Here is a 16,548-nt window from a genome sequence, read left to right as displayed (position 1 = left end):
CATTCAGATCAAATAAAGTAGTAAAAGAACAGATCCGCCAATGTACTACCGCAGCAGCAATCTTACGATATATATATGTCTAACAAAGCTAGTCTCCCACTGAAAATCGTACGATCGGCAAAACATGCAGAGATATTATCGGCAGGCGACAGAAATTTTCTAACCTGTCCGATCGACCAAATGACCCATCTCCGCCGGAGGAAAAATTCGGGACTCTCCACACACGGTCCGAAAATTGTACGAATCCATGATTCGTACGATCGGATTGTTGCGTCTATGGCCAGCTTTAGTTAGTGACTTTACAGGGGGGGGGCACATGGGACATAATTGTTCAGTGAGTTTGCAAATGATCCTTAACATTCTGCTCACATTCAAAAGCAAACAGGTATGATCCATGTGCCCCCCCCCTCAAGTCTCTCATTTGTTACTGAATGGTAACCACTCAGTGGAAAGCAAGAGAGCTGCAAAGCAGGAAGTAGTGTTCTGGCTATTATGTTAGACATCCAGTCACTCCAGCCTTTATAGATGATATTTTTGCTAACTAATTATATCAGAATTTTTTTTTTTTTGCATGGGCTATCTATCTATTTACCCAGTTTTTATTTTTACACAGAACTGTTCCTTTACGAACCAATTTCATGCACATTCACTTCTCTTGTGAAATTTGCATACAAACACACATTGAGCCTTTTCTCTTTTTCTTTCCAATGATCTTTCTGCATCAGAGTGCCCAGCCTTTTTTTTTATTAGACATTGACAATTCACCCATGCTGTTTTCATAGTAAAGCTTTGAAAACGGTTAAAAGTGATTCAACTTGAGTGGCAGTTGGCCTAAATAAGAAAGAAAACTGCAATGGGAAAAGATATTTATAAACAATTAGTCCCATAAATAACTGTTTAAAGTAATCACGTTTTTGTCTGTTGATGTACATTATAATTTTGAGATGTATATACACATAACATAAATCTATCATGATATTCACTGAATAGGAGTAGACAGAAGGACACCCCAAAGAGACTGTCAGTATATGGTAAGGTACAAAGCTTTGAATAAAGGCTTGGGATATACAGGATGTGAACAGGGGATTATATGACCCTGACTTGCCCTATAAATTCTTAGACTTTTCCTACAGATCACATTTTAACAAGAACCAGCCTTATTCTGCCAACTGTATGGAATATGTTGGACAGATCTGTCCCAAAGGATATCAAGCCCAATCCTCACAAGTATACAGTCTACTTTTGCATTTCTCTTGTCATTGCTCTGAGAAAATACTGTGACAAATTCCAATCATTCTTATGTGACTTCCCTTCTAGCTTGTGTTCGCAATGGCCAGCATTACCCAAAAGGGGCAACTTATCGTGAAAACTGCAATCTCTGGTAAGATCACACCAGCACCCAAACACTTTTGTATTATCAATCACTTTTATGCCACCAGTGCACGTATTATGTTGTTGTTCTCAAACCTTGTTGGGATCTACTAAAAGGGTTTGTCCCCTTACACCCCCAATATAATTCCATATGTCTTCTAGAAGCTAAAGGAGTATACTGTACTTGAAGCTACTTAAAAAGCACCCAAATCCACCTCTATCACTTCCCATTTACTTAAATGAGAGACAGTACTTGGAACATTTCAGCCCCAAAAGTGTCAGTTCACAGCACTGCCAATTGAATACATTTTAAAGCAGGAGAGCCCATATTTTGTTAACGTGAGGTCTAATTTTAGTGATGTTGTCCCATTAGAATCTTCATCAGTATGAGCATAATGTTCCATGAAAAATATTACTTTAAGTAAATGTAAATTGCTATATTTATCAACTATTTCTTATGTAACCTTAACATGAATATCTGAATGATAAACATGAAACAGGAGGGTGATTTAGACAAGCTGTTTGGTGAGATCTACTGATCACCAGCTAAAAGTAGATCCCAATCTACCTTTTGGATATCCCTGTTTTAATAGAAGGTTGAAGTGTTGGGCAGAGGAGTCACCCAATGCACTATAGCCAGTAGAGAGTAATTTAATTCAGCTAGCACTGATTTGTCATTTATTTTTTATTAAAGTTTGCTACATATTTTCCTTGTACAAGCAAGAAATGGGAAATATTCTGTATACCATACACTAGAAAACAAATGAAACAAATGATTAATGGGCTCTCTAACCACACACATTTTAATGGAGTACATCCTTTTCCCATCGCAAATGTAAATGGTTTACATTTTTTGCTAATTATGCAGGAAATGTCAAGCATTATATTGAAAAAGCAGTTTTTCAGTCTTGGAAGTTTGTGTATTTTATCTTAAGTTATCAAGATATCTTTATGTATCCTCATGGAAATGGTTGATAGTTTTTCAGATTTTGAATGCATTTTCTAAATTTAGCATGCTGGAGTACAGTAGATTTTAGTAGCATTTTGTAAATATTCTGTCTAACCGCCACTCTGTGTAGAGAGGGTCAGCTTTGACCTTTGTTGTGCTTGTGGTTTTTACCCAAAAAGTCTTTTTTTTCCTAGTGTAATTGTCGGTGTGATAAGGAATTGTGTCTGATGTAATCGTGCTAAATGCATTAAAATGGAAAAGTGTGCTCGTGTTTTGATCTCAATTGAAAGTAATTGTGCTCAAAGTTTTTTGGGTCAAGATGAAATCATTTCCAGTGATCACTGTCAAAATTAAATCTGTGCATGGATTCTTCTGGTGCAAGTCACACAACCCACAAAAGGAAACCGGGAATGACCACCAGCTTTAAGGTGGTGGTAGATCCATGGGTCACTTGTGGAACAGGAGATGCAACAAAATCTCTATAACAAAGCACAAAACTAGGGAAGTGCAAAGAGCACCGTTGGATGTAAATAACTTTAAGGGCACATGAAGACAAACAGGCTGGCAGCACATCAAGTTAAAGGAGAACTAAATCCCCCGTACCAAAAAAGCCCCCTTAACTGCCTGCCATTGTCCCCTCTCCCTTCTCCACAGTGGAGCATCTTTTGCCACTTCGTAATGCATAGTGCGGGGAGGGGAAGGGGGATCAATTAGGGGGGCTTTTGGTACGGGGGGGGGTTTAGTTCTACTTTAAGGTTTATTTCTGGCACTTTTTCAACAGTAAAAAATCACATATCTAATTGGGGTCAGTCCATTGCCAGCAGTCACACCAAGCTACCCTGGGGCTTTCCTCCATGCACCTTTTAATACCTTCCACTTTCTCACTTGGCACAGCCTTTCTCCCATTAATAAATCCTGGTGGCCCCTCAATATGTGTATTCTTCAATTCCTACTCAATGCTTTATAACTGCTCCTCTATGTGGGGTTACTATCCCTGTATTTTTGTTATATGCAGCTGGATTCAGGAATAACATGAGAATTCCACAACTGAAATTTATAACAGGTCCAATAAAAACTCTTAGCCTATGGCATCTTACACCAGACCCTTTAGAATTTTCCAGGAAATACAGGTCGCTAGGGTAGATGAAAACACAGTGTTAAAGATGGAGAGGAAAGTCACAGAGTTTGTCCCATGCAAGTGATTAACACAGTGAGTAATGAGCAGAGGAACCATGCTTCACAGAAGGGATAGTATAAGAGCCTAAATGCATTGTTTATTAATCAACAGACATCAACCAGAGTAAAAATGATTAGATATAAAGAATCATCACATCTCAAAAACTAAAATATTAAAAAGATTGCATTGTATGCTATCAGAGTGGGGATTTGTACACAATCTTATTGACACGGGGAGATCACACTGGGGAAATATACAAAACAACATACTCCATACCAGGAAACTTTTACAGACATTCTGTTATGCATAAGCAAATTCAAAGATACATCAGATATAAATTGTGCTCTCCCTGCAAAAAAAATAGGCTGTGAATGCAGAACAACTAAGGTTCAAAAAAATTTAAAAATCCTTGGCATAGTTGTATTATTCCTAAATAACGCCAAAGCATATCAGAGCCAAGTTACAACTAGAATAGCAAAAATCATGTCAGGCAAAACTTCACAAATTCTGCTCAGAAGTATTTTAAGTGCTGATCTGTAACAAAATTTTGTCCTGATGTCTTTGCTCAGCACAGCCCTAGCTTTGTTTTAAAACCTGAAGACATCCACTGATTGTTAGATTTTAATGAGGGCAGTTCTACTGTAAAGTACAACTATAGTCAATGCTTAGTTTCTTTTACATGTGCTAAATGTAAAATTAAAATTCCCACCGGATCATTTATTCTTGGAGCTATTCTCCAGTATGGATCCTCTTCCCTTGTATTTCTGTATATTGATTCAGGATAAAAAAAGGGAGGGGAAGTACAACGTACAGCACTTGATTCTATACAAGGTAGAGAGGAATGTGACATATTTGCATGTGGCCCCATATAACAGATTACAGCACTAAACCACAAGCAGAGGGTCCTATTGCAGGAACAGAGGTGTTTGTGATAGGCCGGCTTGTATACATGCTTCATTTTGAATAAATGAGTAACCAGGCAGAGTGAAAACTACAAAAAATTAAATACATTTGATTTGGTCAGGCTGCTACAGTCACCCTGCTATGGTCCAAGAAAAGCTAGTAAAAGAGACCAGTGCTTATCAAAAATCTCTCCCTAATCAGCCTTCAGACCAGGGATCCATTAAAAACCTAGGAGAGCAAAAAAGGAATCTGCCAATAATATTATCCTGCTTGGCTTCCGTCTGGACTCAAAGATAATGCTCAGGTATGACCTTAGTTGTGTTAACCCCATAGACAACTGCAGTACATTCAAAAATGACTTTCATGCAATATTTGTGGTTCTCTGAGATGTATCTGGGAACTTTCTGTTTGCACAAAGTTTAAGGCCAGATTTTCTTTCTGGATCAGAAATAATTTTGCCCCCTCGAAACATATTTACTGGTCTGTTAGTTTTTTGGCATCTTGTGTATTCAAGCAATGTGATGAAGGGCACGTTCTAGGCATACAAGGAATGCTCTGTAGAACTGCACTTATTTTATCGGTTTAGAAATATGGGAAAGAAAACATCACAAGCGTGGAGACATGATTCTCATAATGAAACTCCAGCTATACTTAGACTCTTAGTTCATAGCCTTAAATGGAAATGAAAGTCCTAAAAAAGGAGATGCAGAGAAAGCTCCTAATCCTTAATTCCTGTTTCTTGTCTGTAATGGAATCTTTCTTTTTAAAGTCTTGCACCACAGGAAGCTAAGCCACAGCTTCAGTGTGTTTTTTAATAGCACCCCATACCCACCCCCTCATACTAATGGTGGTCCTATGCTTTTAAATATGGGCGTTGGTTTGGGCAATCTCTCTCTCTTAAAAGCCCTTATGGGCGGGGGAGGATTTAGCCTTCAGACTGAAACCAATGTTCAACACACAGTGAATACAGGTAATGCTATTATGCAGAGAACCAAGTCTTTTTATACTATGACCTGAGATAAATAAGTTAGGGACCGCCATATGGGGTTTACCTTGACGTGGTATGGTGGCTTTTCAACTTTATGATCATAATTTTGTAACAAAAAACCCCTGTTTTGTAAACACATGCACTTGCATTTATACTGAATTGCTTATGAGACAGGGGCCCAGGGAAGTGCATTGTAAGTAGCACTTCCCTTATACTTAAACATACCTTGATTTAGCCTTAAGAGTGCTTCCACAACCCCTAGATTTTGCTCATTCCATTCAACATATTACTTAAGGCCTCAAGCACATGGGCAGATACGGGGAGATTTAGTCACCTGGCGACTAATCGCCTCGGCGACTAATCGCCTCTTCTGCGGGGCGAAAATCTCCCCAAAATGCCTTCACCTTGCCTGCTATCTGCTATAATGACAAAACGATACCGTCAATGCACTCGCTTTGTTTTTGGAAGTCGTCTGAAATTTCCTCGTAAGACAACTTGGAAATCGAAGCTCCGCGAGTGCATTGGCGCTAGCGTTTTGTCATTATAGCAGACGGCAGGCAAGAGATTGCCACCCCGCAGAAGAGGCAATTAGTTGCCAGGCAACGAAATCTTCCCGAATCTGCCCGTGTGCTAGCTCCCTTATGCTACTAGATGCTACTACTAAATGCTAATTAGAAACTACACACTATTTTCTTCTTTTTACTCAGACCAGGGGGTATATTTATCAAAGACTGAAGTTAGAGATCACCTCAGTTCTCTAGAGTGAAATTCCGCCACTCTCCATTCATTTACATGGGATTTTGAAAGGCGTATTTATCAAAGGATGAACTTTCACTTTCACCATTGATAAAAACCCCATAGAAATAAATGGAGAGTGGTGGAATTTCACTCTAGAAGACTGTGGTTATCTCTAACTTCACTTTTTGACAAATATACCCCTAAGAGCTAATTTATGTAAATAATAAAAGGTATGTCCAATATCAGAGATGATAAGAAACACTGCAAAACAGAGTAAGTTTCCCTAATATAATAACCAATAACAAATTATTTAATTAGCTTTTGAAAACTTGCATTTTGATTCATGGCAGCTAACATTTGCCAGGATTTGGGAATCATTAGCAGCAATACTTGTGTAATGTAGGCACATCAGGCCTACTGCAAGTTACCCTTTTACCCTTTTCACATTTCAGGAATCAAAGTAATATTCCTAAAGTATTATTTTCATAAGCACTCTTTTATGTGCAAGAATCAACTGAAAATGGCACACATAAAACTGTAAATAGTGCAGAACAACAGCAAAAAACTTTTTTTAAATTTTAAATTAAATATTTAAAGTTTGAAGGAAGTCACTCTCAATATCCTAATATACACCTGAAACTGACTAACTGAAAAGTTGCCTAGAATTAGCCATTCTATTATATACTAAAAGTTAATTTAAAGGTGACCCACCCCAACAAATTGTGGTGTGCACAAAGAATTTTGTGTGAAAACACAACATTTTGCATTTATTATGACCTGCACACACAGTTTAAAAAAATGTGCACACAAGTGTAAAATGTGCACACAAAAGATCGGCACATAGCCAGGAATTAGAGGGAACTTGTGTATGGGCATGAGACAGCGAGTTGTGGAGGAGGACTGGGCGACTAAAATTAGATGGGCCATAGGCAATTGTTTAGGCCACCTAATATATAATTCACTAGTTATGAGTGAAATATTTCACCTTGTTTCAATGTAAAAAAACAACCATAGACTATAATGGATAGTAAAAAAATGTTGCACGGTTTGACGTCCATTGATTTCAATGAGTTTGGCGACTTTTTTGTTGTATCCCTAATTTTTGGCAAAGTGAAACGGGTCAGATTCATCCATCACTTTTCACCATTTGAAGTGGATATTTCACCATAATAGTGATTACTAAGAGACACCATTCTGTTCTGTAATTGGAAACAAATCTTGCTGTGCATTATAATCATTATAAAAACAAGTTCCCTACAGTTTTGCATGTAAGCATGCGTAAATGTGTGAATTTCTATGTCTCATTCTTCTGCTTCCCCTGTAGCTAGCTTCCTATCCACTTAAGGCAGTCTTGCTTGTATTGCAAACAATTGGGCTTCCCCTTGTAATAATGAGCTTATGTTCTCTCACCACTAACAAAAGGTTTATAAAAATAATGTCTGAGTCACTCCCAGGATAACTTAACTTTCTGTGGGGTATTCCTAATTTCCCAAAGGTTATACAGCAGGGAGGAGGAGTGGAAAATCCCACCAGCTAGAGAAGTTGAATTATTGGTCATAGTTTTGATTGCATTGCATAACTGCCAATATACATCAGCTATTTGGACCAAAATTCTATTGGCTTACCTTTCTCTGTAGAGCCATATTTTCATTGAGATTTAAGAATGTGATTGGTTGATTTAAGTGTTACATAAATACAACTCCTGGTATATTGTTTCTGATACACCCATGTAGTGGATTTCAGACTGGTTTTACCTGGGGTAATTGATAATTTATTACCCTAATTTCACATGGATGAGTTTTTCCAACAGCTAATGTTGGCTTGACCTAATGTCAATTGCAAATAGGGTGGAGCTTGAACCAAGATTGTCCTTAATAACACACAGGAGTGGCGTTGGACACTTACATACCAAGTAACAGTACTTTCATAACTGTATAATCCAGACCTATATACTCATCCTATCTCTTTCTGCAGCACTTGTGCCAATGAAGGAAGATGGTATTGTGAGCAGAATCCATGTCTTATCAACACAAAAGTCATTGAAGATATTAACACAGGAGACTATGGGTAAGTGGAAAGAAGACAAGATGTCTGTTTTGTATAGTTACCAATAATTACAAAAAAATCCAGAACACTTCTAATAAATGTTTGTTTTCAGACTGAACTGATTGCAGCTCAGTTAAATGCAATACCCTTTCTATCTGTATGTAAGAAGTGCAGTGTCTAATAACATTCCAGGTTATTTGGAGACATGACACTGGTCCTCACCTTGCACTGATCTCAGGTTTAAGGCCAAATATTCATTTGTGAAATATACTGCTCTTTTATGATAACTGTTAGTGCCATGCATTTGCCATGGGTGGCAATGTCATTGCTGGATATGCAATTTGCATATGTTTCTTATGTAGAGTGTATATTTGCATATGTAAGGTATGTATTACCTAAGTTATGTAAATTGTGTAAGTTTAGGGGACCCAGCGATCTTGCTGTGGGGGCCAATAATAGCCCTTCCATTACTGAAAAGTAGGAGACACTCGTTTAATTTATTAAATAGATCCCAATATAAACAGCTGAGGTTACTCTATAAAAAATAATTCATATAAATAATTAAGATTATTTATGTGGAACTTACCTTAAGTTTTTAATTCATTGGTGGTTAGTGGAATTTAGCCCCTGTTAAGCTTCATTGCATTGCAGTTGTTTGATATGTAACTCATGCAAGCTCCTATGTGAGTTATGTTAAGTTATGGGAGTTGTTACTAAAGTTATGTATATTGCATATATTTTAATGTAACTTACGCAATTTGCGTAACTTCACAACACGGCCAGGCACAATTGTACCGCATTTCTCCCACCGATAGCGGACGTGCATGCAAGTAATTAGTGTATGGCAAACACAATGTGCTATTAGAGTTATTAGGAGTTATCCTAGACTCGCATCTGTCCTTTTCACAATGCATCCAAACACTTGCAAAATCTTGTCATATTAAACTGCACAACATTGCCTGAATACAGCCATATCTCAGTTTAGAATCAACCAAAACACTTATTCAGTCTTTTATCATCTCCCGCCTTGATTACTGCAACTTACTCCTCGCAGGTATTCCAACAAGTCACCATTCACAACTCCAATCTGTTCTAAATGCAGCTGCTAGACTCATTCATCATTCATCATTCATCACCACTCAACATCAGCTGCTCCCATATGTATGTCCCTTCATTGGTGCCCAATCTCCTCTAGAATCAAATTCAAATTACTAACTCACATTCAAGGCCCTTAACAATGAAGCCCCTGCCTATATTTAATCTCTGATCTCCAAATAGACTCCTTCACAAAACCTTCAATCTGCTTCTGACCTTCGTCTCGCTTCTCCTCTCATCGCTTCTGCCCATTCTCATCTACAAGACTTCTCTCGGGCCTCTGCTTTCTTGAGAACTCTCTGCCTCGAGCTGTCAGACTTTCTCCTTCTTTCCAAACTTTCAAACGCACCTTAAAGACCCACCTGTTTAAAGAAGCTCATTCAGTGTCAGAGCTGGAACTAGGGGTAGGCATAGTAGGCATGTGCCTAGGGTGCAAAAGCTGGGGTGCGCTAGTCACTTACCTCCACTGTTGCCTACCCCATGTCTGATCCCCTCTCTCCAACTATCTGTTACATTTGCGTGCCACGACCGGCCTTTCCGTGCATGTGCACCGCGACTGGCCAGGTTGCCTAGGGCGCCTGGTCAGCCAGGCCCAGCTCTGTTCAGTGTACCTTAATTAATAAATCATTGCTGTATCAAACATGACAACATTGATTATAAAATCCTAATGTCAAATGTTTGTGGCAATCTTATGGAATTAGTCAGTATCACCAACAAATACAGTAAGTGCAGCTTGGATCAACAACATACTTAAGTTTCATTTAAAGGTGGACTTGTCCTTCAGATGTCTGCATATTTACATTGTTGATGATTACCGTTTCTTGAATGATACGTTAGTAATTTATTAAGGGCAGCGACCAGGCACTACTACCATATTACAAGTAAAAACTGCACTTTTCTATTGGTGATTTCCCAAGCATTCATACTGCATGTTCAAAGCATATGGAAATGAAATAAGGGAAATAGGACACTTTGTAAACCTGACACCACTGACTGCTTTAATTCTTCTGTAAAAATCAGATTGCTCCTATTGTAATTATGGTTTCTGTATTTAATATCTATAGCTGGACTGCTGGAAATTATAGCCAGTTTTGGGGCATGACCCTAGATGAAGGGATCCAGTATCGCTTGGGGACTGCAAGGCCTTCTTCTTCCGTCATGAATATGAATGAGATACACGTGAGTACAAAAGAAAGCTTAAAGGGATACAGTCATGGGAAAAACATATCATTTAATAGTGCTACTCCAGAAGAATTCTGCACTGAAATCCAATTCTCAAAAGAACAGATTTTGTTACTGTCTGTTTTCCAGCTGCCCCCAGTCATGTGACTTTTGCGCTGATAAACTTCAGTCACTCTTTACTGCTGTACTGCAAGTTGGAGTGATATCACCCCCCTATCTTTCTTCCCCAGCAGCCCATCAGCAGAAAAATGAGAAGGTAACCAGCTCCCTAACAAAAGATAACAGCTCCCTGGTAGATCTAAGAACAGCACTCAATGGTAAAATCCAGGTCCCACTGAGACACATTCAGTTACATTGAGTTGGCGAAACAACAGCCTGCCAGAAAGCAGTTCCATCCTAAAGTGGGAGTGCATCATGTGTCACTGTATAACATAAGTTGATCTATGTAGCATATACATCTGGGAACATAGAAAAGGGTCTCCTAGGGTACTCTTTATAAGACTCTTTGGGTTCCCTGGCGTACCCTTTATAAGTTATAGAGCCATATATGCCTGTCAAGGCACTGAATTGTTTGTTGCACTAACAGTGGGTGAGGTTCATTTTATGCATTACGCTTTGTAGCACAGTATCTCTTCCTAGCTATGAAGGAAACAATAAGTAAAAAACAAGCTACAGCTTATAAGGCTGATGTCATAGGTCTACCCCTGGCTCCGAATTTAACACAATCAGATACAAATATATGACCATTAAGTGCTCACTAAAGAACTTCTCTAACTCTTGAAATGTTTACTTGTTCATAAGGGAACCAGTGGAAAGGTTCAGGGCTGGACAGAGAATACAAATATGGGTACACAGTCTTCAGGTCATAGAGTGTGTTTCTTACATGTCACACATTGTGCTGAGATGTAAATCTGACCCTGGAATGTACAGACCCCCACATCCCTTTGTTTTCCAGCAATTTGGGTCAGCCTGTGATTTTTGGCAGAATCCCAGAGACAGTTACAATACAAGGTCAATAAAAGCAGCTTTCATAGTCAGCTTCCACTCAGGAAATCCGGAGTCCTCTCCACTTCAACCGATTGGACAGTGGTCATAAAACACATTGTTAGCTTCACCCGGCTGGACACCCCTCCCTTTCTAACATGCTGCCAACAGAGGAAAAAGGAGGGGGTCCCTGCCTAGGAACAAGGAGAGCCTGGAAAATTCCTTCAAGTTATGGCAGGAAAGGTCATGAAATTCTGACATGACCAGATGTACAATCTAATTGAAATAATTTGTCTGTTTATAAGTTTTTTTACATTTCTTAGTAAATAAATGATTTCTGATTGAAGTGATAGTGACAGCTTCCTGTTGAAAGTGCTTTAAAAGGACAATAAGCCCCATTGTAAATACATCCTAGTGTGACCCCATGTTCTCTATACTTGTATTAGTCTTTGCTGTAGCAGATAAACCAGAGAACACAGATGTAAGGCATCTTACATACAGAGATCAATGTGTCATTTTGACTTTATTATTTCACTCTGATCAGACATTGGGATAAAGAAAATACTTGTTTGGTGTTATGAAAATTGTACTTAAAGCTTTCAACTCCAGTTGCAGGAGGACAAGAGCACGCAGAGTGTTGGCTAAAATGACCTCTCTGTCAAATTGCCCACCAGCCAGTTCATATATTATTAAAGAACACAGGAGCGCAGTGACAGTCGAAAAATACCCATGTACTTATAGACATAGAGGACCATTTATTGAAGGTTGAATTTTAGTGGTATTAGATCTTTTTGAAACCACTATTTTCTCTAAAACCACGAATGACATGAAAGTTATAAAAGGATCCGAATACAAAAATTGGGAATGGCAAAAAACACTGAACGATGCACAATGAAATATGAATACCTCTGAAAAATACAAGGGAAAAAAATCTGAATGGCTAAAAAAGGTCCAATAATTTCAGTGCAGCTCTCATTGACTTGTATAGGACCCTTGACTGGTTTTAATTGGTGAAGTTTTGTATTAGAGTTTTTCATGGTTTTTACACTTCTTAATCTTAATCAACCCATATACCAGAAAGCTACAAATTACAGCATGGTCATCTCCCATAAGGGCAAATTTACTAAAGGGCTTAGTGGCTAACGCTAGAGAAAACTTGCCAGCGTGATGTTATTTCGTTACTTTGCCAATTTACTAACACCTGGTGGCGTAAATTCGCTAGCGAAGTGGACCTACTCTAGCACTACTTTGCACCCTTACGCCAGGCGAAGTTTTGCTATGGCGTAGGGACGTAACTATGCTAATTCACTAACTTGCGGATTTTACTGAACTTTTTTCCCCAAAAAGTCCCGAAAAACGCTGGCGACTTTTAAGGGTGATAGGCTGAAAAAGAACGTAAATCTTTTTGGGGGTACCCTCCTTTCCCCCAACATTTCCTAACATATGGCACCAAAACTATACAGTGGGCACATGTATAGGGCAAAATAACAACTCTATTTTATTTTATGAAGCTTTCCCAGGCTTGTGTAGTGTAATGTATTTGGTACTACATATACGTCCATTGTACTTTAACTTGGCTCCGTATGCAAATTAGGCATTGCTAGCATAACTTTGCTTTGCGTGACGAATTAACGGTAGGGCGACTTTGCTACCTTTCGCCTGCCTGAGCACAACTTTGGCTTTTAGTGAATTAGCGGCGCCCAGGCAAAACTTCACCTGGCAAAGTGCGGCAAAGCCAACGCTAGGGCAACTTCGAAGGTAAGTAAATTTGCCCGTAGTCTGCATTTTTTTCAAATAATTAAAAAAAAATTCTCTGTTATAACAAAACAGTACCTTGTACTTGATATCAACTAAATTAATCCTTATTGGAGGCATGATTATGCTTTGAACCCTAAGGTAATTTTTGCCCCTCCGCCTTTTTAAGATTGTACTTCTGCCTTTTTTGCAAAGCCATTATGCACTTTTTATGTGTCAAGTAAGCTTATCCTGTCTTTCATTGCTGCAGGTAAACATGAACAATGACATTATGCCTTCCCACTTCAATGCGGCAGAAAAGTGGCCAGGATTGGTGCATGAACCACTAGATCAAGGAAACTGTGCAGGCTCTTGGGCTTTCTCTACCGCAGGTAAATACCACATTGTATTTGATCAAATACAAATGATTCTGGCAATACATTGAATGGGGTGAGGGGGGAGAAGCTAAAAGGAGTGCAGAAACTGGAAAAGAATAAATATAGCAACATAGTACTGTTTTTATTTTTATAATAAACAGTCTAGGGACAACCAGAGCCGAATTATAACTTGTAAAGAAAGGGCAAATATACATTATGCATTTAAAGTTTACTTGTGCTTATTTTTATTACATATATGCTATCTTATTGTTAATTGCATTAGTATTCTCAAGTTAATCAAGTTCATATTTTTTATGTATTAGGCTTATCAGTTGGACTTGGAATTGGTGATGTAATCTGTATCAGTAGTCATAGAAGATAAAAAAACTAATTGGTGGTCAGGGTCCCCCCTACGAGTTAAAAGAAACAGTTGGTGGTCAGGGGCCCCTCATAAAAGTTTAAAAACTTAATTGGTGGCCACCCCCCCCCCCATCAAAGTTAGAAAAAACATTGGGGGTCAGAGGCCCCATAGAAAATTTGTATTGTAAAATGATAGAGATTTTTCATAAAACATAATGTTTTTTTCTGTCCAGCGGTTGCATCAGACAGAATTTCCATCCAGTCGATGGGGCACATGACGCAGTCCCTGTCCCCTCAGAATCTTCTATCCTGTGACACTAGAAATCAGCATGGCTGCAGAGGGGGGCGAGTAGATGGAGCCTGGTGGTATCTGAGAAGGAGAGGGTACGGACACGGGATATTGATTCATTACAACTTGCAAATCTATAAGCAGCCCTGGGTTAAGAGAGTACTGTTGGTTGCAAAATAAGTGCATGTTATTAAAAGAAAGCTAGCTACCCCAACGTTGTGAAAATGTAGGATGTCCATTACAGACTTCTCGGCATGAATCATGCCTAGATATTCACTTTTGTTTAAGAAAGACCACAAAGCTCTGAACTGAATTGTTCAGTATTAAAATAAAACTGGCTAAATAGATAGGCTGTGCAAAATAAAAATGTTTCAATATAGTTAATTAGCCAAAAATGTAATGTATAAAGGCTGGAGTGACTGGATGTCTAAAATAACAGAACACTACTTCCTGCTTTGCAGCTCTCATGGTTTCCACTGATTTGTACCAGGCAGTAACCAATCAATGACTTGAGGGGGGCCACATGGGTCATAACTGTTGCTTTTGAATCTGAGCTGAATGCTGAGGATCAATTGCAAACTCACTGAAAAGTTATGTCCCATGTGGCCCCCCCTTAAAATCGCTGACAAACTCAGAGCTCAGAGCTGAAAAGCAGGAAGTTGTATTATTTTCTGTTATATTAGACATCCAGTCGTTTCAGCCTTTGTATATTACATTTTTGGCTAACTAACTATATTAGAAACTTTTTTTATTTTGCACAGCCTATCTATTTACCTAGTGAACTGAACTGTTGCTTTAACTACTGCTATAGACTGACTGTGTTTTAGAAGTAATTGTTTAACTTTGGCTCTATTTTTATTTAGGGTTGTCTCAGAACCATGTTATCCAATAAATAGTCTGAATGCAAATGGACATTCTGCCCCTTGCATGATGCACAGTCGCTCCATGGGAAGAGGGAAGCGGCAGGCTACCAATAACTGCCCCAACCAATACTATTCATCCAATGAAATCTACCAGTCTACACCAGCATATCGTCTGGCATCTAATGTGAGTCACCTAAATCCAAAACACATGACTCTTCTAATAATTTACCATATAGAGTCTTACTGTAGAGTCCTACTGTTCTTATGCATCTGATATAATTGCAGAACTGACCTACTTGACAATACACTTAAGCTAGCCATAGACGCATGGATCCGATCGTACGAACGAGCTTTCCCATCTCCCGACCTGCTACTAAACATTCAGATCAAAGTCTTACCATTCCGATCAAATAAAGTAGTTAAAGAACAGATCAGCCGATGTTCTGCCCCTGACAGCAATAGTACGAAAGTTATGTCCGACAAAGCTAGTGACAGTCTCCCATGCAACGGCAATACATGCAGAGATATTACCCGCAGCGACAGAAATCTTTTAACCTGTCCGATAGACCAAATAACGGATCTCCGCCGGACGAAAAATGTCGGGACTCTCGACACACAGTCCGAAAATCATACGAATTGAGGATCAGATCTTTTCGTCTATGGCCAGCTTTACTGGCCTAATACTATTCCTGTATTTAAACACATCGCCCAACTTTCCTGAACTTGTACACATGTATCCCTACCATGAATCATGTACTCCAGCAGCAACACATGTAGGCATATCACTATATAGTACATATACCTGAACAGGACCAATATAAACAGGGCCTATAGCTCTAAAAATTTGGACCCTTAGAGTACAGCTCTCACCCTACCTCCAGCCCTAACAATATTCATTACACCATTAGTATTTCTTTCTGATAATGCCTGATTTGCTTTCCTGAACACATTGACCAATGTCACTGCCGATACAGAAATACTGTCAGTACTTACAAGGCCCTAACAGATCCCTTGAACATGACTTCACCCAGTTGGCAGTTGGACTTAATGGTGTTCCTGTAATTGACCTTATGGCCCAAACATCAAGGGTTTATGTAGCTTGCACAAACATATTTGCTGTGATTGTTATTTGACGTCTTGACTTCGAAGATGTGAACCTCTCTTTGTGAACACACAGTTCATCCTCTGCCCACAGATAATAACCATAAGCCCTTTCTCCCAGATTTGTCTGTGTCCGATAAATAATTCTGGTGATACCTCCTCACTGCTATCCAACCTGTACTAAATTACTACCTAAATTACTTCCTCTTCTTAGTTGCATTACAATCAACCGAAACAATAATGCTAATAATAATAATTTAACCACTTCAGTGATTTTTCTCAATGACTTTGCAGGAAAAAGAAATTATGAAGGAACTGTACGAAAATGGACCTGTGCAAGGTGAGTTTGGCCATTTCACGATTAAATAAACTTGTAACTCTTTCCATTGTG

The 16,548-nt window shown here is 38.8% G+C and overlaps 1 protein-coding gene across 1 annotated transcript in view; it reads left to right on the top strand.

Annotated features, from left to right (window-relative positions):
- tinagl1.S (tubulointerstitial nephritis antigen-like 1 S homeolog) overlaps nt 1–16,548 on the top strand; it is a 33,192-nt gene that overhangs the window by 11,065 nt on the left and 5,579 nt on the right. Inside the window, exons 3-9 of the mRNA XM_018249574.2 lie at nt 1,318–1,381; nt 8,101–8,193; nt 10,332–10,446; nt 13,439–13,559; nt 14,138–14,288; nt 15,057–15,240; nt 16,452–16,497. Coding sequence (XP_018105063.1) covers nt 1,318–1,381; nt 8,101–8,193; nt 10,332–10,446; nt 13,439–13,559; nt 14,138–14,288; nt 15,057–15,240; nt 16,452–16,497 — 774 coding nt within the window. The remainder of the gene's footprint in view (nt 1–1,317; nt 1,382–8,100; nt 8,194–10,331; nt 10,447–13,438; nt 13,560–14,137; nt 14,289–15,056; nt 15,241–16,451; nt 16,498–16,548) is intronic.

Source organism: Xenopus laevis, chromosome 2S (genome assembly GCF_017654675.1).
Source record: "Xenopus laevis strain J_2021 chromosome 2S, Xenopus_laevis_v10.1, whole genome shotgun sequence".
Lineage (NCBI taxonomy): Eukaryota > Metazoa > Chordata > Amphibia > Anura > Pipidae > Xenopus > Xenopus laevis.
This window is presented reverse-complemented; position numbering and strand designations above follow the sequence as displayed.